General features: G+C 38.0%; 3 protein-coding genes across 5 annotated transcripts in view; 2 read left to right on the top strand and 1 right to left on the bottom strand.

Annotated features, from left to right (window-relative positions):
- The window catches only part of LOC118743437 (rhythmically expressed gene 5 protein-like), a 243,331-nt gene that overhangs the window by 26,251 nt on the left and 194,246 nt on the right, over positions 1-22,834 (top strand). The gene's annotated exons all lie outside the window — the stretch shown is intronic.
- LOC118743432 (protein kintoun) lies at positions 554-10,756 on the top strand. The gene is made up of 6 exons (XM_036476087.1): positions 554-695; positions 4,612-5,512; positions 5,593-6,301; positions 7,203-8,427; positions 8,663-8,783; positions 9,616-10,756. Exons 2-6 carry the CDS (start codon positions 4,913-4,915, stop codon positions 9,862-9,864), a joined length of 2,904 nt encoding a protein of 967 aa, XP_036331980.1. The 5' UTR covers positions 554-695; positions 4,612-4,912; the 3' UTR covers positions 9,865-10,756.
- On the bottom strand, positions 10,100-22,349 carry LOC118743435 (DNA polymerase zeta catalytic subunit-like). Of its 3 annotated transcripts, XM_036476096.1 has the most exons (6): positions 22,261-22,349; positions 14,407-14,741; positions 12,593-12,811; positions 11,631-12,506; positions 11,344-11,571; positions 10,100-11,278 (listed from the first exon to the last, which is right to left on the bottom strand). In XM_036476096.1, exons 2-6 carry the CDS (start codon positions 14,739-14,741, stop codon positions 10,870-10,872), a joined length of 2,067 nt encoding a protein of 688 aa, XP_036331989.1. In that variant the 5' UTR covers positions 22,261-22,349; the 3' UTR covers positions 10,100-10,869. The 3 variants fall into 3 exon arrangements, with proteins under 3 accessions (XP_036331989.1, XP_036331990.1, XP_036331991.1); XM_036476097.1 differs by lacking the exons at positions 14,407-14,741; positions 22,261-22,349 and adding an exon at positions 19,140-19,210; XM_036476098.1 differs by lacking the exon at positions 22,261-22,349 and having other exon boundaries at positions 12,593-12,806; positions 14,407-14,476.

The following is a 22,834-nucleotide window of genomic DNA, read 5'->3' as shown; positions in this document are numbered from 1 at the left end:
TTTCGTTATCACTTATCGAGATTTTTTCATTTTACCTAACGTTAGCAAACGTGAGTTTGAAGTCATACATACCTATTTACGATGTTTGCATACGTAATTTAACTGCTAACCAACACTGTCAGCTGGAGTGGAGTTCCAGAAACATCGTGCACTTCATTTTTCTTCACAGCTGTGCAGGCCGCCGCTCACCTCATTTTGCTTTTCTCTTGGTTTTCTAATAAGTGAAGTGTAATTAGTTACGTCTAGCTTTTGAACCGGGTACTCAAGAAGTAACATCAAATTGCTAGCCCAAAATTTAATACAAGCAAGTAAATTTGCGAATTTTAAAATACAGCATTTAGGGAGGTTAAAAATACAAAAAAAAAAACCCTGAGGCAAACCTAAACAGTCCTAGAATTTAGTTTAGTCCTGAGGGACTACATAAATACCGGGTAACTTCTAAAGCGGTAGCCGTATTTTGTCGTCACTAACAAATTTTACCAGATGTTTTCCGTTTTCCGCTCCAAAACAGAATAAGCAAAAAAGATGACAAAAATAAAATTTAGAAAATATGGGGATGGAAACGAAAAAGACCGCTGCGCAGTAGAAAACACGAGGCTGGAACGTTTGGAAATTTTTAAGAAATATTAAATAAAATATTTGTATGCGATAAAATACCATCTGTCGTGCTCTTGAAAATCTGTTGGAATCTCTATGTAAGTGTTTATAAAATATGCTTTAACACCAAACTTTTTTTTAGCATCGGAAAGTAAAACTTGCATCATAAAAAACCTGTGTTTAGCGGGGTACTAAAATCTAGAGATTATTAAATCAGCTCAGTGTGGTTATAATTAAATACATGTATGTATGTACATATTAATTTTAGTCTAGTTCCAAGTAGTCATAAAAAGGGTACATATTTTAAAAGCCTTATCCACTTTTAACATTACGTTGCCGCGTTACAGTCGAATTACATTCTTGCTCACCGACTCGGTGTAGAGAAAAGATCTTGGATGGAAAAGTAGTGCAAATGTCACTGACATCGCTCGTCAAACGCGTGACCACACATGTAATGCAATGGCATACGAACCGGGTCGCCGGCGGTGCAACTTGCGTCCAAGGCAAATCTAGTTTTGTAGCAGTAGCGAGTGGCCTGTCGACGCAGTCGTCCGTCGCGGTCGCAGGAGTGTGTGCATAGTTGAAATGTAAGCAGCCTTGGTTGTATGTTGGGGTCGGTAGTTAGTTGTAGACCGTAGGGAGGAAAACCGGTGTTTGCCGTTAGTTTTTGTTGGTTTTTTTTTTAATTTCTGTGTTTGTTAAACCTATATCGATTTGGAGCCGGTATTCACGATATATGTAGCTCCTACTGCTATGACAACAACAATATTGGATAGCTCCATGGTTTTGCATGTGCGCGTATCTTTGCACATACATACGTACATATGCATGTAAAAATTTCGAAATATTGATAAAACTATATTTTGCTGTGGGCATATAGCACATATTTATCTACCAAGAACGAGCTTGGAATCACGCCTAAATCACGTTGTTCGTCAACTAAAACCAACAATATATAAATATCAAATGATAGGTACATACATACATACATTGTACTCATGTATGTACTTACTAGGAATGTTAATCCCGGGACACCGGGATCCCGGCCTTGTTAAGGTCCCGAAAATCCTGGGATTCTTGGCCTTGAGCAGATTTTTATTTCTTTTTTCGAAAGCTAAAAACCGGTATTACTTAATAAAATAATAAATTTACCTTTTTTTGAACAAACAATTGTTTTTCTGGAATACCGCTGGGAGACCGCTGGGTGACCCTGTGTTTAGTTTTATTCTAAAATGTTTATTCCTGTACTCTACTATCTACATATATGAAAATAATAAACGTCAAAGAATATATTATTCAAAGAATGAAACCGATTCAAAATAACGTTCCGGTTTCGGTTTCGGTTTTGCCAAATGTTTCGGTTTTGGTTTCGTGCTTTTAAATTTGTTTCGGTTTGGGTATTCCAAACAAAAAAATGAAAACAAGTTTGACAAAAAAAAAATATTAAATAAATATGTACCTTCCAATGTTTGCTTTTCGAGAAACTAAACATTGTGATTAATTTTAATTTATATAAAGAAAATACCTCTGAATCAATTATACAAATTAATAGCCAGGGAACGGATTTTTAGGACCTAAAAACCTATAAAAAAGGCAAAAACTAATAATGAAATAGGCTAGAAAAGGCACAATAAAATAGCGAAATAGGCACTAGAAATCGCGAAAACGGGCAAAAACCATTTGTTTAAAAATGTTTATTTTACAAGTAAAAAAGAGAAAAACTATGAACTAGTTTCATTATATGAAAAATTTATATTTTGAATCTTTGTATATTTTCTCCTTTCGAGTTTTTAACTCACAAAACTTTAATCTCTATAGTTGTAGTAACATTAAACCACAATATGCATTTTAAAATTTACTGGTAGCATTTTCATTCGATTTTCGTGAAGAAAAGCCTTGAATGTACTAAACGTGCACTCGACTTGAGTTGATACAAGTGGCGCCCAATTTAAATATGGAACGTTTAAAACCTTCATATTGTCAGGAAGAAGAGCACAAGAAATTTTCTTAGTTATATCTTATACGCCATTTTATATGAAGGTTTTGCTTTTATTGAGCGCTGCGTACTGGCCTTTAAGGTAGGAAAGGCAAATATCTTAAAAAAGGCAACATCAAATGTGTATATATGGAATCAGAGAAAGCTAAATCGAATATACTCTACCTATTTAACAGAAAAAAGGCAATTTCCATAAAATCCGTTCCCTGCTAATAACCATATACCACCACATTTGCTTAGATCTAAATGCAGAAATTAGTTTATTATATAATAAGGGTTGTTGCTGATAGGTATTTGATACATATAGGTAAATGTGATTTTCACAGAAATTTTGTTGATATTATTTAAAATCACAATATCTTAAACGTTGAGGAAAGAAAATCGAAAACTACATTCCATTGATGATATTAACAAACAAAGTCATCACCGGATACACAGCAACAACGTCATCACCAGATTCATTTAAATGTTTCCTTTCTATTAGCTTTTCTTATTTACCAATTTATTTATTTGTTATCTTAATTTGTGCAAGAACCTTCTAACATTTTAAGTTGGTAATAAAATAAACTAGCGATATCACATTTTGCTCGTCTATCCCGATACAAAATATCTGATTGATGTTTTACTAAAATTTTAATGACCATCTATTTTGTATTTGTTTGTGTGTATTAAAATGCTTATGTTCTATATAGATTGTACTTGTTCGTATAATTAAGTACATATGCGCGCATAAATACATATAGTTCATACATACATACATATAATACGTATGCCTGCATTTTTACGTACATATGTATGTATATAAACCATATAAAAATACCTTAATAATTGCTAGAGATTCATAAAGATATGTGCATTAGGGTGGTCCTTAAAAAATCAAATGAACGATTTTTTTCTGTCGGTAATACCACGGTCACCGATATCACATATAAATTTTGGTCCCAATTGAAGGCGGTTAGCGGTTAAGGCGTATCCTCTATAGAGACTCAAACAATTAAAACTAATTTTATTTTAATCTGATATCCAAAATCAATAGTACCATAGTCGAAGATATCACATATAAATTTTGGTCCCGATTGGAGTCGGTTAAGACGACTTCATAGGGTAATCTGAACTTTGCCCCCTATGCGCCACCCCGTAACCGACCCCAATCGGGGCGAAAATTTATGTGATATCTTCAATTATAGTATCATCGACGTGGGGGTGAAGACTTAGAAATCTGATGTAAAAATTTGCTTCCTGCATTTAAGGACCACCCTAATGTACATATATACATACATATGTACCGTTAAAGTATGTTAAAAGCGATGCGTAGTAAGCGAGTATTTAGTAATTTGTATCACAGAATTTATGAATATAAGAGAGGTTGGGTGAGCGTTGGCAATGTGAAAATTAACACATATACATACATACATACATATGTACATAAGTGCATATAAAACTCAGATAACTAAATTAAAAACACCGTGTGCGCTGTGAACAAGGTAACTTGAAAACAGAGAGCACAACTGAGTAAGAAATGTATCAAAACATGAATACTAGCCTAGTGTTGCATAAACGGTACTTATTAGGATAGTCATTTACTTTTTCTGAAAGCAGTTCAGGTAAATAAGCTTAAGTTCATTTTTTAAAATAATCATTATATTTTTAAAAATCAACAAAGAAAAAATAAGTGGCCAAAACTTATAAAGAAGTAGTGTGCCTAATTATGTGGCCACCACTGTATATAAATAGCTTTATTGCAGAATAATTAGCTCTGTTAATGAGTTCTCCAGTAAGAAAAGTATCCAGTCACTTAATCAGCCTCATTGCGGACGTCATAAATTAGACTAAAATGCACGACTCGGCAACATTGGCATTGACTAGGTCACCATGACTTTTTTCCACCTGCCAATAATACTTTATAAAAAATTAATGAACATTAAAAGAAAATTAGAAACTTATCAAAACGTTGAACTACCGTTTTTTCGTGGGTAGTTTTTTATTATAGTAGTAATTTTTTTTTTTTTTAATTTCAGGATTTCATCTTTTATTCCGAAAGAAGTGAAAGTCCTTCTCAAACGCATTAGCAACCACAAAACTACATAAATCATAAATCAACATTCTAAATAACTCTAAAAACTGACTTACAGTGTGTTGAAAATAGGGAAATAAATGCAAATATAAAAAAAATTCCCTTGGAAATACATATAATCAATCTAAATAAAAAAGTGCTGAAAAATCGGTGTTTAGAAAAAGAATTTTTTATCGATCTAACTTTTGTAGAGTGTGTCAAAAAAAAAGTTATCATACATTTCGACTGAAATTTGTGTTACAAAAATGTCCGAATCTGCCGCCATACAAAACTCCTCCGCGAGAAATAAACATTGCCCGCCGCCCCCAAGACGAAATAGTAGCAGTGGTGGCGGCGGCGGAGACTCGGAATATCTTGATATAACCAAGGAGGAGTTTGCGCGTATCGAAGATGCTTTAAAAAAAGAAGAATTTCGTAAATTATTTTTCGAATATTGTGAAGAGATACAATCTCCGGAAAATCGTAAACTCTACGAAGCAGAAATCAAACAGTTCGAAGCGGAACGCGGTGTCGACGTTCGTTTTATAAATCCAGAACCGGGATTCGTGATTAAAACCTCAGCCGATGGGGTAACAAAGTGTTTTGTAAATGTGGCGAAAAATGCTGAAGTGGCGCGTCCAACAAATGAGGTGTGTCTACACCCAGAAACGGGAAATCGCGGTCTTAGCTGGGCCATTCCGCTGGCTCAGGCACCACCACGTGAAGACGTGGATGCAGAGAGCAAACGTTGTCGAGTGTACGATGTGATTTTCCATCCGGAAGCATTGTATTTGTCACAACGAGATTCCGCTTTCCGTAAGTGCCTCATCGATACGGCGCTGGACGCTGTAGAAAGGGAATTCAAGGTGAGCAGATTCCAAACGGAATGAAAAAAAAAATCAAATAATAAACGTATCTTCTGTGCTACTTTTCATTTTCGTTTTAGGTAAAATTAGATCGCACGAACTTGAAATTTCCGAAACTGCAATTTAAGGGCATGGCGCGGCCAATTGTGATACGAAAATTATCCAAAAATGCTCCATCGGAGTCGGCTGAACCACATCCACTTGATGACATATCGCCGGCGAGGCCTTCAGCTGATGCCGACACACCTAAATTAATACCGATGAAAACACAGAATTCAACAACAAACCCCGAATTCAACGTTCCCAAATACGTCATCAAGCATCGTCGTGACATTGATCTCACCGAATACACTTACGAACTGGATGCTAAGCTGAGTGTGACGGTACCACGTGAGCTGGTCATTGAGATTGAGTTGCCTCTACTCAAGTCGACTGCCGATTGCAAATTAGACGTGACTGCCAAGTCATTATATTTATTGAGCGAACGCTCTGGTGCCAAGTATCGCCTCAATTTAGATCTCCCTTATGCTGTGAACGACAAACGCGGTCAGGCACGATTCGATACGGATAAGCGACAGTTGGCTATTACGCTGCCAGTTGTGCAGAATAATCCAAAAAAGCAACGCGCTATGCACGATACACTGTTTCAACTTAATCGCGAGGACAGCGGCGTTGAGAGTGACATTCGCGAAGATGCAAATTTGCAGACAAATAGCGAATCACCGGTTGAAGAGCTAAGTGATGCGGTTGAGGAAAACATCAACACCACATCAGGAGACAATGCAAACTGTGAGTATAATTTGCATGTAATTTTTGCACGTTCCAAATATAAAGGTAACGGTTTCTAAATGTATTTATCGACGGATTTTTGAAGTGAAACTTCTTTACCGGCGGTAGTGAATTAAAGAATTGTCACGAAAAAATTCAACAAACTCCTAAAAATTTCGAGCTTTTTTATTTAATTTACTATCTATGGTTTTACAGAACCTTACAGACTAGATAACATTTAACTTAAGACTAAATATAATTTGGCCCCAAGGCCAACTTAAAAGAACAGATTAACTTGAAAGATTCTGAGTATGCAGTTTTGCAGCCCATGGAATTCTGGTAGAATAAAGGACAAGTTTCAAATGGCTAAAAATTACCGTTGACTTTTTTGTCCCACACAATTAATTTTTGCATAGAAGAAAACCGTAACATCTTCGACAACAAAATCGAAAAATTCAGCGGCAATTTTTAGCCATTTGAAACTTGTACTTCATTCTACTAGAATTCAGTGGGGCGCAAAACGGCATACTCAGAATCTTTCTAGGAAATTTTTACGAAAGTTTGTTGAATTTTTTTTTTTTTATATTGCATAAAGTTTGAAACCTGGATTTTCACGGGTTTTGTTAAAGAAAAAACTTTAGTTTTATAAAAAAAAAAAACCAAAATTAAATAAAAATAAATAAAATGTTTAAACTTGTCAAAATGTGGTGCGGCGATAATTTGTTCGACCGCTTTATAAACATAAATACATACATATATAATACATGAAACGAAAAAAAAATTTGTCGAGTGAAGTTTCATTTTCGTAGTGTAGCCCAGGTGCACAAATTTTTATGTTGAATTAAATATTTTGGGTCTGTTATTAATGTTAAAAAATGACAAAATCATTTCAAAGTATATTTTTCGATTCATTACTTCATAGCACTTGGATCGTGCGTGCCTACTGGAGTAACACCACAATTACCTTCGACGGTTAGTGTTCCAAGCAATTTCCTCAAAAGCTCCATTCAGTACCAGCTGCCCCCCAAATTCGATTGCAATGTATTAGACAACGTCATGTCTTTGGTCCTACATGTCCGCAATGTGCAGCCGGAATCAATTGTAATGCTCAAAAGTATGAAGAGTGCACATCTGCAGTTTTCCTCGATTGGTAGCGGCTATTATCCCACACATTACGCATTTTACTTGCAACTACCCGAGGCCTGCAATGCGCAAATATCCTCTTGCGAAGCTGAGGCTTGGGAAAATAATGTAGTACTGAATCTCAATTTAGCCACCTCCTGTGAGAGTATACAAAACTACTTAGTCGGTATCGATGCCAGTGACCTGAAAGAGTACACCATAAAGGGTAAATTACAAATAGGCTACAAGTGTCGACAATCGCGTAAGAAGTCACCACCAACGCCACCGATATCACTTTCTTCCTCACTGGATATTTCGGTGGAACGTTCGGAATGTGAGCGCTCTGTCGAAATTGAAATAAAGCCAACTAACGAAACTCAGTCCACTTGTACGGCCAACACAACCGAAGACGAGGATGGGCTATCCCATGCAACCGAAGCGGCTCCGAAGAAAATGAGTAAAAAACAAAAGAAGAAAAATAAGAAACGCCGTTCTCTTTCCGAATCTGTGTGCGATGATATTAAAGTGTATCAGAAACAGCAGCAACAACAGCAGGAACAGCAGAAACAATTTCTAAAAGAGGCTTCCAAAACTATAAACGGTGATTCGTCCAACTCGCCGGATGAAAACTCATCACCAGAACGCTCCGACGTGATTGCGCCCGCTTCGCAAACACAGTCGGTGGCTGTACCAAATGGCATGCAACAACGAAAGCAGCGAAGCTATTCGGAGTGCCGTAGTGGCGATAGCGTTGTGAGTAGCGGTGGCTCTACTCTACCTCCCTCTTTTAAGGGCATTTTGAAACGCTACAGCCGCTATGGACCGCGTCCGTCGATTTCGGATAGCTGTTCGTCTATCGATGAATGCTCGTCGTTCTCGTGCTCTGTGGACGGTGGCGTGGGGAGCAGTTTGCGCTTCTCACAATCATTCAGCGACATACCAGAGGAGAATGTCTCCAATGGACTTTCGGAGAGTTGCAAAAAGACTGTTAGATTTAATGAGGTTATCAAGGAGCAAGTGTTTAGGTGAGTTTTTGCTTTGAGTTGAAATAAAAACTTAAAACAAGTAATATTTAGTTAATTTTTTGTAGCAAAATATGGACTTTTTTATCGCTAAATTGCTCAATTTATAAATTAATTGAATTCGTTGAGCGGCTAATAAAACAATTGAGCAACGTTTATTCAATATAAATGATCTATTTTTTTGTTTTGTTTTGTGTGCTTAAATTACTTTTAAATTTACAATCTTCCTTTATTTTAGGCTAAATTCTAGTATTTTGGGGCAACGAAAGAAGAATCAAAAACGTCGTGATCGCAAACAGCGTGCTTTGCAGCGTCGCCTCAGCGAAGGCGATTCCGCTGATTATGAAGACAACAGTAAGGTTAGTGTGTGCTTGGTTATTTTAAATCTAAAGATAAAGCAGTTATGCAAAGGAAATGAATACATAGTACCATAACAGTCTAATTCTAAATTTTTATGGAAACACCCATATGTAAATAGTATGTATGTATATATGTAGGTATTATATAAATATGAACAACGACTTGCTAAAGGAAAATAAATAAACTAATGATAGCGATGTCCACTTGATGTACCCATTTACAGATGATGAACAACCACCGATATACATAGTATGTATGTATGTATGTATTTACATATGTATGTATATAGTGTAAGTTAACAAGTGCCACTTGTCGTCCCGTCTGCGGCTGTATGTCTGGCGCACGCCAATTTAGCCATTAAGATTTTATTCCTTCCTTAAATTATACAAATCTCTTGTGTTAATATGTATGTACCGACATGTTTACGTAAATATGAGACGGTCACTCGTGCATTTTATTCGTAATCACTCGTCGACTGTTTGTTCAGCGCCTTTGTTTATTTATTTCTTAGCTTAATTACTGCACCGATTGTAGCATTTCGCCGCAAAAGTAGGACAATGTTATTTCTGAAATCGTTTGTTTATAGCCTTTTCAATGCCCAATGTTGTTATTGCATATTTATTCCCCATCGTCGATATGCTATTAACATTCGCTGCAGGTGTGAATGTGTGTGTGTAGGTACATACATATGCATACATATATAATAGAGTAGAAGGGAGGGAGGCATTAGAACGACAAACTGCATAATTCGATTTAATAAAGTTCTTTTTTTTAGAAATATGTATTTTATTGCTACTTTCTTCTAACAATTCCCCTTTGGTCTCCTTTCAGCCACTGGGCTTTGAGTCTCATGCAACGTACTTCGCATCGAAATCCAGCGGCGGCGATAATGCCGACAACAACAGTATTCATAAGCCGACACATGCTAGTGGCAAACATGCCAACAAATTCACTGCCAACAAACAGCAACACTTCGCAGCAAAGGGTGGCCACAAATCGGCACGTTCACGTCTGGAGTCTCAGGAATCGTCGGATGCCGATGCACACAAGAACGCTATGATGTTTGAAATGGACATGTAGTTCCAGTTTCAGTAGGAATTTATAGTAGTTGTGTAGTAAACACAAACACAATCATTAAGCAGCGACACACTTATGTAAGTGGTGCGCAATTACAAAAGCAACACAAACAAACCCACCCGTCAACCGTTATCATTGTTTCACACTTCTAACGAGCCGCCTACCTAGTAGCTATATAGCCGTGCAAGGATTCGTTTATGCAGAAATTTGCACCACACACATTTACAATATATTATTATTTTTTCAATATTTGTATGTATATTTACAATTGAATTTTGCCTTAAATGTATAACGTCATTAAGTAATTTGTATGCTCAAAATATTTGGAACCGCTGCCCATGCATTAGATAGATATATATGCACCAACATTTTAAATGTGGATAATTGCATGCAATAGATTTTTTTTTATGTTCAGAATTGTTTGCAATTTTTTATTGTAAACAATCATGATTATACACTGATTGAGATATTGTTCGAATTGCTATGAAATTTTTAGCGTTTAAAGAAATTGTAAATTGGCTTTTTATGGATTATTGCAGCACCTTTCACTCACATTTGCATGAGTGCCATAAAATTATTAAAATTAATTATTAAATGTAAGGGAAAACAAATCAGTGTTTACCTTACTTTATTTATTAAACAACAAATCACAAATTATTAATTGTACATCTATTGGCAAAATTTTATTTTGTAATTTGTAAAAAAAAAAACAGTAATGTAACAATACTACCATCATCATGGTGTGCATTCGTACATGAGTACATAATTATGTACGTACAAGTTGTGACATTTTTTAATACAATACATGCATGTTCCCTACGCTCGCTACATGGGCTCGATACATTTTGTGCACTAAATATTACAAAATGTTAATAAAATACTTGGAAATTTTAAACCTGATATTGATTTAATAAAGTGTGAAGAGGTCAACATGTGACGCGTCCAAACCTGCAGTTAACAAAATCCTGTTGTCTTTTACGCATCCATGTACGACATTCCATATAAAAATTAAAACCTCTCGTCTAAGAGACTGCGCATATGTTCGAGTTGCTGTAGATCTCGCCGCTTCACCTCACTCACAAACAATACTGGGCAGTCTAGGGAACAGCAATTCAACTCTCCTACTCGCCCGCAACATGCTTGACATATCTGCTGCACCAGCTGATAACCCCGTTCAATTTTAGCCATTTTTGCATGCAGCGTAACAAATGTTCGTTGTGGTTGTTGTACGCATACCTCACAGATGCCCTGCTTTGTCTGGCGCCCACAGTCAGTTATACAATTCGTAACTGAGAAATACTGTGAAATTGTGCTTTTCTTCGGCTGATGCGCTGTAGCCACATAATTACCACTATTGAGTTTATTAGCTGCGGATACTGGTGGTGCGAGTAGAAGTTTGCGCGGTAGGCTAGCGAACCTGGGATGGATGGTACAATGCGACAATCAATAGTTTATTTCAATATAATTCGCCGAATATTTTACCATTCATTCACATCGGCTCCAATGAGAAGGAGGCAGCGATTAAGAGGAGGTATAATAGCCTTGGTAATGTAATAAACAGCGTTGATCTTCAAGCCTTCGTCCTCGAGTACTTCATGCGGACTGCGCACAAGCCGTATCAATGGCACGCCTGGTGGCCCGTTGACAATTACGAATGGAACGCGCTCACCACAACGCGGCACTCGGCGCGGATCACTCTGTACCCATTTTCTACACACGGAGCAAATCAATTTTCGGCAATAATTATTATCATTTGTATTTTTACAAACCTCGTCAATTCCAGCGCCGGCACGCATGCCGTCGGCTTGTAACCCTTCAATCCGCGGAACTCCTTCGCAAATATTAAGTCTTGCAAATTGGCACGTCCAGCCAGCAGTTTACTAAATTGGCGGCAAACATATTGTTTGATTTGGCTCACATCCGTCGTTTCGAATAGGATGCGCAATACCTTCTCTAGCATCTTTGCAACAGCCGGACAGCCGTCTCGGCGCACTGTCTCAATGCCCTTAGCCTCGTACACGGGTTCCGTTTGATCTGCTGTTTCGTACATGTAGCCAACATAACGTTTCTTTGTCTGCAGTATACAGGGCTGATACACTTTCTCCAGCTTCAATTTGACCGGCTGCGGGTTGTCTTTGGTGACCGCCTCTGCGATTTCCTCGCCTATTTTGAAAGCCGTCTCCCGGTTTCGTCCAGGCACCTGCACAAACAACGAGTCAGTATCACCGTACACGACCCGCACGCGCCACTTTTCGTTCGACTCGACCATTCGTATGGCGCGTTCTAGCGTCTCGCGGCCTTTTGCAACAACCGAATCGCCCACTTCGACAGCCGGCATGCGGCCACTGAAATTAGCCGCCGTATATCCGTAAGTTACATTCGCCATGAGTTTGAGACCCAGCTGACGGGAGTGTAGTACACGCTGTAGCGCAGAGTTCGATCTATCCAGCTTCATGGACTGCTTAACCATTTGACGAGTATTCAGGATTTCACTGAGCATGCGCGGCAAAATACCCTCGCGAACAGAGGCTTTAACGAACACCACACCACAGGGCGATATGGAAATGAGGTCATCTTCCACCAAACGGCGCAACAATGCTGGCGAAACGCGCAACTGTGACGCTCCAAATTCGAATGGAGGAGAGCTGCACAAAAGTGGATTTAATTAGTTATTTAATAAGAAAAAAATGTATTGTAGGCGCGCAAGAGGTGAGGTAAAATGAATACTTACTGTCCTAGATGTTCCACACGTCCTAAGCAAGTGGAAAAACAGTAATTATAAGCGATTATCATGCTCGGGTAGAGACTTTGAAAATCCAATACTATGACTGGATCCGAGTAAAACCGCGACTGCGGTTCTAAAATGAGAGGCAAATATTCAGGGGCTCTCATGTGTGCGCGTTGCTGTACGCTCGGCGACAGTGGTACCAGATTACGAGGCTTTGCTATCCTTCAAATGAAAAATATAAGTTTACTTTTTATTATTTTATTTGTACCGGATGTTCGATTATACGTATTTTTTCAAAACCGGGTTTCAAGTTAGTGTTAAGCAAATTAAAATCAGTGAAAAATTCACGTTTGGTCCTATATTAACTTTTTTACATTTTTTCTGACCGCGTCGTCATGGTCGAGTTCTTAGATGTGCCTACTACCACACGGGAGGTCCATGGTTCAATTTCTGGTTCCAGCAACAATTCAAAGAAAAAATTTTCAAATAGCGAGTGTACTTGTTCAATAAAAAAACATCTTCGGAGGTGGGGTGAAAAAGTAGATCTCTCCATTTGTGTCACAACATCAAGAAGCAGAACGCGAATCGCAGGAGCTCGGTCAAACACGTAGAAAACGTTTAAGCGCTAAACATTGATTTATTGGAATCAAATTTTATATACTCTTCATCTCCAAATGAGTAGTCCACTTGAAAAAGGCTTAAAAACTTCGAAAAACTGTAAACTTTTATTGAGAGGTCAAGATTTATGCGAAATAAAAAAACGGTAAAAAAGAATCCGGTTTTTTCGATATTCGAAAAATTAAGATTTAAAAAAAAAACCGCCTATATATCGCACGTTCATTATTATAGAGATGTAACTCAAAATTTACGTTTTTGAAGATTTAAACATACAATTAATAACCCAGATAAGGAGAATATTCTCAGCCTAACAGAGGACTAAACTTCCCAAAAATGGCCAAGATATGTGTCTTTCCATCTGTCTTTTGGTATACCTAATGTGACCAACCGTACTTCTTTCAAAAGTACAGTACTTCTTTTTTCGCTCTTGTACTTCGTACTTCGAAGTACAGTCAAATATACTTCTTTGTGATATATTATACTTCTTCGATCTTCTGGACGCTCGTCACATGGCCTCGGCGATAAATTCGTTCAAGCCATTAAAGTCGCCGGGGACTGATGGCATCATGCCTGCGCAGCTGCAAAGAGCTCTAAAGGTATCGTTGGTTGGGTACATCCCGAAGACTGGAAAAATTGCTCATGTTTCCCATAGGGATTTTAGGCTTATCAGTCTCTTCGTTTTTGCTAAAAACGCTAGAGAGACTGATATGCAAATGTTTTGATAGGGCACTTTAAAACACGTTACCTCAAGGGCTAGTGAAGGGGGTTCTGACATTCCAGTGTGCGATTGGTATTCATGCGGTGAGACTAGGAATTTCGACTGATCCTTTTGTATCAGCTGTCAAGAGGAAGATGAAGTGGAATCAACTCCACACTTACTTTTAGACAGTCCGACCTTAGCGAGGCTAAGATGGAAAAAATACTGAGCTCTAAGGGATCCAAGTTTCGAAATTCCGTTATCGGCTCGCGGCGTTAACTTAACCCCAACCTAACCTGTAATTCTCTGAGCTATAAAATAGTTGGTTACATAAGGTATACCCATTGTATGAACTGATCAAACTTTGATTGCGTTTGCTCACAAAATTGAAATTTTTAAATAATTCTGTATGTTATTAAACGTGTGATAGGTACATATATCGAAAAAAAATTGTTGAAACCGGTTTGGAAAAACCGAGGCAATCACCCTAATGTCTACCCACCTGAGCATCATACTTTCAACGCGAAATTGTGAGCCACGCGACAGTACCTCGTAGAATTGTATACCTATCAGCTTTGCCATCTCACTGGTGCGGCCAATGAGATCCAGCTGCTCCAGCAACGCGAGCGTACCGCGCACACGCTCAACATAGTACTCAATGACAATCCATCGCGTATAGGGCACCTCGAACCATTCGGTGAGTGCGCGATGACTGTGTGCAGGGCAGCGCTTGTGTAGAATGTGATACATGATATTTTCAAATTTGTACGAAGTGAGCGCAATTTCTGAGCGCATCAAACGCCAAACATCCAATAGTATGCGGCCGCACAATTTCATCTAAAAAGAAAAAAAAAAAAACATTTCATAATTGAAAAACCTTTACGAAAGGGTGCAACGGAAGTGCATCACTCTCCCCCTCTCTATCTCTCTATCGTGCCAGCTATACAGGCCGATTCTGAACAGAAACTCCCTGGGAGTTTTCTCTCTTTTCCCTTTCCTCGTATCGTGAATAAAAGGCATTCATATTGAATGACACGAAAAATTTTGAAATCCGTGCTTTCATTTTCGAAGTACATATTTGGATTTAAAAAAAAAGTATGAATTTTACCTTTGACCCTTGGTAACTCCTGTAGTTTTCGTTTCCCATCAAAAAAAATTATACCGTTATACTTACTTCTAAAACCACTATCGATGTCGTTGTTCAAAATTTGTCGCCTCGGTTATCGTAATCGTGCCTCTAGCCGCCACGAAGTAAGTAAACCAACGCAAAATCATACATTTTTCACATTTACAATGCTACAGCATTGAAAGCAAAAATATTTTCGACAGCAAATTCGATACTCATCGAAAATTTCGACGCGGTTGCATAGCTTATAATACGAATTTCACATTCGCGGGTTATCGAAGATCGAAAATCTAATGCAACTCTTAATAAGGGCCTATATTATTTTAGTTTGACGTGAGATTCACCTTCATCCAAGGCATATCAAAAATTAAAAATATTTGACGCTTATGGCGATTTCGTTTCTTCCAAAAAATGTTGCCCTTCCCCGGTGCATAATGTGTTTGATGTTACACTCAACCCTGTAAGAAGGCGTGTTTTTGCCTTCTTGTTCTTGTCTAACCACGCATTTAATAATACTAGTATCGCCCAGTTGTCGAAATTCGACATCTTTTTTCATACACTTTCGAATTTTACCTGTCACCAATACTAAGTCCTTTATGCGAATTACTATTTTGAAGTCCACCACCATAATCTATAGCGAATTTATAGGAGAAAATCGATCTATGAGCGTTAATACCGGATTGATTAATGCTAATTCTACCAAGTCTCCTCCTCAGTAGCTTTTGGAAATAGACCGAAAGAGGAACCTCGATTTTCATTTATAAAAAATATGTATATGTATATGTATAGATGAGATGTTCATCACTGAATGATATGTCAAACAATTCAAACTGTAAATAAGCCCGTAAGTACGGTATTAGGTTTGTTCGTCGAGCAAAAAATTTGTACGAATTTGTACGAATTATCACGATTTTTGCCCAAATCGCGTTCGTGCAGACCAAAAAATTATCCAACACTCAAAAATTGTGAGAGCAAAGTGACAGTTCTCTTGGAGAGAAGTTGCAAATTCTTGCTGGAAAAAATTTTGCCAGCAAGAATTTGCAAACACGAAAAACATGTGGTTGTGGCGCATGGTTGCATTTTTGTCTACAATAATTTGAATAAATTAGTTCGTTAAATTTAAAAATTTATAAACACGAGCGATTTTTTTATGAAAAAAGGAAGTAAATAATTGTTGATATAATTAATTTAGTTAATTCCAATGATTTGAACTTAATTCGGCTGAAAAAAATGGTATTCGCAATCGGAATGCAATTGCAACCAGAGTCGATTTAAGAAACCCGACAGCTAGTACGATGAAGAAATTGAAATGTATGTTAAAGAAAATCAGAACAACAAGAAATATACATGTATATCCTGTTTTTGGCCATCCGAAAGAATTTTAAAAATTCTATAAAAAATTTTTATGTTTGAAATGCAACCGTGGACGCCAGCTGGCAGCGAAACTTGCAAATTCCTGCAAATTTGCGTTCGTGCAGAAATTTGCAAGTTTCTCAACATGAGAGAGAATTTGAGAGAATTTTTTCTTACCCTCTGATATTTTGAGTGTTGGATAATTCTTGCTGGATTTTCGACGAACAAACCTATTGACAACATATGTTGCTGTGTCAATTTTCGGGAAGTTAGCATAAGCGGTTGCAGAGATAGGCGATATGAGAATTTGAGTTAGTATGGGCAGTGCCACGCCCCCTTTCCCATTATCTAGCACTCTTCGCCGTAAGTAGGGTATTTACAATTTATGCATCTGTGCTAAGTTTCAGTTCTCCAGCATAATAAGTTTTAGAGATATAGTGGTTTTCACATTTTAGTCTATATGTCAGATGCCACGCCCCCTATATATCGGGATTTACATTTCTGGATTAGATCAAGTTATATACTTTAAATCGGTGTATGTTTCATTGAAATCAAAGCGTAATTAATATACTTATACAGGTTAGTAGCCGTTGACCTGCCACCATTGAATTCGTGTTGCCTTGTGGCTATAATGGTTTTGAAGGCAAAGGTCATATGAGGCAGTACCATTTTCTCCAGGAGCTTACCCAGCGACGACTGGATGCATATTGGCCAATAATTACAAAAATTCGATCTCGGGCCGGATTTATGAATAGGGCTAATATAAGCTACATCCAAGCGGAAGGGAAGATCCCTGTTTGAAGGGACTTGCTGAAGATGTGACATATCGGTTCGCAAAGGCGAATAGCACATTTTTTCGAAAACACGTGTGGCAACCCATCTGGGCCTACGCCTTTTCGAGCATTTAGGTTTAAGAGCTGTGTAAAAACATCGTTGTAGCAGGTGTCAAAATTTTTTAAATCAGCGTCACTTCCTGTCAGATATGATGTGTCTATGCCAATATTACCCGGACATGGACGGTGGGTATATATACTTTCGAAATATTACTTCCTGAAACAAAGGTCCAATAGCTGGCCTTTGGAATTTGGCACGTTGTTAGCTTGTTGACATCAACTAAGAATATATTCGGTGTGGGGAAAATTTCAAAATTTTCAGGACGCGAGCTACTTGGAAAGTTATAATCGCCAATGATTAGTAGTTTACAATTCGAGTTCGTTACATTGATATAAGGTGGGATTTGTACGTCTCCGGTTGTGAATGAGGTGGGATATATACACATCCTATGACTAGATCACATTTTAGACCCCTGATTTTACTAGCACGGATACCCTTCTTGACTGCTATGAACACACCTCCACCACGGTCGTAGATGCTTGTTAGTTGATCTCTATCCTTTCTAAAAAATAGCATATGTACCATCGGTAACTTCGTCATCCGAGATAGACGAGTGCACCTATAACATCTGCTTCCGAGGCTTGCGGTTGAGGTTAAGAAATCTTTAAGCTAGATAGTAAACTATTAGTTTTTTGGCGCTCTGTCTGCCCGCTTGCGTGTGTGTGACTTCGGTTTGTCCACCAACCTTGGGATGCCACCAATGTATTTAATCGTCTTGCTGTCCTTCTGGTCTGATTCACTGAGCTCGTTGCGTAACGCAGTTAGATGACCACCTCTGAGGGTGTTTATGTTAGTAGCGGTCGGGGTCTACTACCGGACGGACGGCCGAGCCTACGAAGTTTCCGGGCTGGCAAAGTTTCGATCAATTCCTGTGGGGCCAGCAGCCAACCTCTCACGGTCATCTCTAAGTCAGTCGACGTCATCAGTTTTCGTGGACTCCGGCAAGTTGAGTGCTACCACGTTTTTCTCCCTCTTCTTACGGTTGTTTATTTCAGCTATGAAGTTATCAGGAATAGCTGTGCGGGAGTCAATGTTATTTATGTTTTTTTTCGAGTACGCTAACCCGTTTCTCTACTTCGGAGTACTGTTTCGTGATGGTTTCGTTTTGTTTGTTAATTTTCTTTAACTCAGCCCTAACATCTGCTAAGCTGTTTTCAATGCCAATTTTGAACGGATGAAGTATTTTTCAAATATGCCCTCAATGATTTTGGTGGCAGACTCATCACAATCAGCTTCTGACATGTCATTCGATACATAGACAGTAACCTCACTTATGATGGCGGTACATTTATACTTAAAAGTCTTTTCTTGACCGACCTTCGAGGCAGTAGGCTTAAATTCTTAGCAGTCCAGACCGGTGCACTTTGAATGGATCCATTTATTACATTCAGTACATAGAATACCAGACGAATTAACTTTTATTATTTCGCGACAAACAACACACGTAAATTTACTTGGCAGCGTTGCCAGATTTATTTTCGAGACCAAATTATTTGAAAAAAAAATTTTTTTTATGATCCAATGATCGGATCTAAACCTAATTAGTATGGGACCGCCTCTGAGGTATCACCTTTCCTTACAAAAAAAAAAGAATTATAGAAATCGGTTAACGTAGTCCAAAGTTACGCGGTAACATACATAAAAAAAATATTCCGAGGAATTGATAACCTCCTCCTCTTTTTTGAAGTCAGTTAAAATAAAAAGTTGCTTTACACAAAAAGAACATACAAAAAATGGTTTCAAATGAAATTTAGAATTTTGCAAAAATTGGCCTTTTGCATTGATGACTATGATATGCAGGTATTTCCAAATAATGCAACTAATAACAACAATAAAAACAGTCCAAACGCAGTCACACTCACCTCTATATCCAAATCTGTGAAATGCTCCCGATCCTCATCTACATATTCACGTACTTTCTGAGTTGGCACCCGGGACAGCAAGGGTGCGATATTGAAGCCAAGTTGCTTTGCGCGTTCCAGTACATACCCCCAAGAGGCGGTCTCGATTTCATAACCACCATAGATGTCCGGATCCCAATGCAAACACAATTCCACAAGTGCCTCGAATGCTTCGATTTCGCTGTGCACGAAACGCATCGCGATATCGTCATTGCCGCCCGTGCCGAACATGCGGCAGTCCCGCTCACTGTCAATATCCTTCACAATGATGCAGCCACAGGCATTTTGTGGCAAATGAGCGGTGCCTTCGTTTGGCGTTGCTGGCGAGCGATGTTCGATGGCGTAAAAGAGGCAACGCACTTCATCGAACGCTGGATCTGGCAGCAGATTACCGCGCGTGGGTACAAATAGCTCAAGAACAACTGTTGTTATATAATTGCACTAGAATTTAGTTGAAATTTAGCCGATATAGCATCGAGTTTTCCATATACATATATTACCTCTACATCGGCTTTGGCTTGCTGCAAGTTCTCTAAATTAACTTTGAAGCCGAAGGAGTTGTCCAGCGACGCGCTGCTTAAACCGAAGCTGAGGTTGTGGGGCGCTTGCAAGGGGCTCCCCTGCAAATCTTTAACAAATGAGTGTCGTTTCAGTGCATCCAACACGGTTTGACTTGATACGGTGGAATCGTTAGAAGCCCTAGGTTTCTCGCTTATAGCTTTCGCTATTTGAGAAGCCGCTAAGCTGTCATCTGATGATGGGACGCCCAACCCAGCACTGGCACTGGCCATGAACCGTTTATCTAAAGAGAATTTCGCACATCCTCTGAGAGATTTGAAACTTGCATCCGAACTTGTAAGGGCCGCATTTTTTAATTTGGTTGTTTTTTTCAAATCACCTGCTGGCGTTGGCGGCGTAAGTGTAATACAATTTGTATTGTCCAGCACGTCCCCTTCGCCTTCTCCGCCCACGTTATCGTTTAATATCATTGCTACCTTTTGACGTCTTACTTTTATGGGACTTTCCTCCAAACTACCTTTCCGCTGAGTACATTCAGCATCATTGGACAAAAGCGCGCGGGCCTTCAGCCACAACTTGGCATATTGACGGGTTGGCGGACTAATTAAAGGTGTCATCATTATTTTTCTAGGTTCGGCTAAGTACTCACGAACGCTTTGAGTATTGCGTTGAAATGGTATGGTGAGTGCGGAAGGACCGCTAATCGCCAACAGTTTCCGACGGCGCCAGTCAGTAAGGCCGCGGAGTTCATCGCCCAGAACACTTTTAAATTCATCGCAGTCGTTAAGCTTGCTTCCTGTTATTTACATATAAATAACAAATATGTACATACATATCGCTAATTTACTTCAATAGTGTCATAATCCAAAAAATACAAAAATTAATTAATTGATATATCTGTACTGTTGAGCTTTCGGACGGTACTAGCTCTTACTGCTCATTGCGAGAGTCGTACCGAATGCAAGTCGTTTTACGAGAGTCGAATCGTATCGAAAACTTCACGTCACTGCCTGAAATTTCCACTCGACTAGTGTATTAATGCGGAAAAACTTGGCAGCACTGCATATTTTTCGACGATTTTCGTCGTTTACTTATTTCTGCACGACAGTAGACAATGCCAATGTTGTCGAGTCGTACAATTTAGCCTAATTTACGACTCACGCAATGGGGCTGAATATTTATTTTGTTTCGTTCAAATTCGAGTTTTCATGCAGAAACATAAAACTTAACTGCATTGCTGATCATTTTAAAGCTAAATATATGAAATTCACAGCAATTTCGAAGAGTAAAAAAGCAGCACAAAATTGTTTTCTTGGCGTTCATTGTGGAATACCTTTGCGTCACGCAAAGCCACAAAGTTTTATCTGGCATCGGCTTAAGAAATCGATACGATGACGATAATAAATAAATAAACTTGTTGATGAGGGGACACGTTTTCTTATTGCCGGCAACCAAAATTGTCTAGTAAGTCTAAATATTTTTGGAAAATAGTTCTTTAGGGTGTTTTTTTTTACCAAATCTCTTTAAGTATACTAAGCAGTTTATTTTTATTTATGACCTATTCATAGTATTTTGCTGACCTGGTATTCAGGACTTCCACTCAGATGACCAACTTTTTCTTGAGATAACCGTTTTGAAATAAGACAGGTTTACTGCAAAATTTACGCAACATCACATACGCCATTTTGAATTATCTTGATACGAGGTTTTGTACTTTAAACGACGATATATGTATTGTATTTACATATATATGTATATATGGGTCATTCCATACAATATTTACACCTCAGTATTTTTTTTTTTGGATGAAATATATTTTTTACATTCATTATCGAAAAAAAGACACCTATTTTTTATTTCGTCATGACATTCGAAAATCTCAACAAAAAAAAATCCCGAAATTTTGAAGTCACGGAGAAGTATCTTTTTTTTTTTAATTGTTTGCAATTAATAAACTGTTTGTCGGAGAAAATCAGTTAAGGTATCAGAATGTGCGTAATTACCTCGGCTTTCCATGAGAGTATGAGATTGATTAAAATAACCTAACGTTTATAATAAACTAAAGTGTATACTAAAGTTTATGTACGTAGGTATAAAAAAAACTCGTAACTTTTACAGTTTTGGTGTTTCCATTCTCAAATTTTTACAGCTTACTCCATAAAGCTTGACAACTATTCAGGTTGAACAAAATAAAAACCAAACATGAAGAAGTTAATAAAAAAATAAAAAATTCGATTTTTTAATGCATTTTTTTTTTAAATCTATCTCACGCTCTCATGGAAAGCCGAGGTAATTACGCACATTTTGATACCTTAACTGATTTTCTACAACAAATAGTTTATTAACTGCAAACAATTAAAAAAAAGGTACTTCTCTGTGAATTTTTTTTCGAGATTTTCGAATGTCATGACGAAATAAAAAAATAGGTGTCTTCTTTTTTTCGATAAAAAATGTAAAAAAATATATTTCACCCAAAAAAAAAAAATATTGAAGTGTAAATATTGTATGGAATCACCCATATATATATATATAAATAAAACAAGCTTCAAAAATTTTGGATTACCTGGAATATGCAAGACTATATGTCCGACTTCCTTCAGCTGTGTTATATCGTCCGGATTGCCGTAGAAGGGCCTTTGAAATTCGTATTCAGGAATGTCCAGTTTGACACAACTTGCCAATACCTCATCAAAAGTTGGTGGCAAATGAATAGGTGTAAGTTGTACCAAATGCTCCGATAAACTCGATGCAGGCTCCGATATTAGCGGTGACACATTACTCTTATTAATATTACATGTTGCTATTAGTTTTTGTTCTGCACGGTTAGCGTGACCGATACGTTGGCAACATTCCAGCGAGTTAATCGACTCTTCTCTGAATATCTGATTTGATGAGTGGATTTGGCGTGCCAAATCTATGACGTGACTCGAGCCGTCACTATAATTAAGGGGGCTACTTAAGTCTTCCGTAAATGAAGCATCATAAAAGCTTTGAATATGCAAGTTTTCAATGTCTGCATAGTCATCATCAATTCTAACATCCGTTGTTGGGGAAGCAGAAAATTCATTAATTTCATCGACTCCTTCAGCTGGTCCATGAATGTAATTGTTTGAAAAGACCTTGTTTTTGAGCATCTT

This window comes from Rhagoletis pomonella, unplaced genomic scaffold (genome assembly GCF_013731165.1).
Source record: "Rhagoletis pomonella isolate Grant_MI unplaced genomic scaffold, Rhpom_1.0 Rhpom_scaffold_00007, whole genome shotgun sequence".
NCBI lineage: Eukaryota > Metazoa > Arthropoda > Insecta > Diptera > Tephritidae > Rhagoletis > Rhagoletis pomonella.
Note: the sequence above shows the minus strand (reverse complement) of the source record. Positions and strands in the feature narration are given on the sequence as shown.

Coding starts and splice junctions, on each gene's coding strand:
- LOC118743432 (XM_036476087.1), top strand. CDS start 4,913: ATGTCCGAATCTGCCGCCATACAAAACTCCTCCGCGAGAAATAAACAT. Junction 5,513..5,592: donor CTGTAGAAAGGGAATTCAAG/GTGAGCAGATTC, acceptor TTTTCGTTTTAG/GTAAAATTAGATCGCACGAA. Junction 6,302..7,202: donor ATCAGGAGACAATGCAAACT/GTGAGTATAATT, acceptor ATTACTTCATAG/CACTTGGATCGTGCGTGCCT.
- LOC118743435 (XM_036476096.1), bottom strand. CDS start 14,741: ATGAAATTGTGCGGCCGCATACTATTGGATGTTTGGCGTTTGATGCGC. Junction 12,507..12,592: donor CGTGTGGAACATCTAGGACA/GTAAGTATTCAT, acceptor ACTTTTGTGCAG/CTCTCCTCCATTCGAATTTG. Junction 11,279..11,343: donor GGAGCCGATGTGAATGAATG/GTAAAATATTCG, acceptor CATCCATCCCAG/GTTCGCTAGCCTACCGCGCA.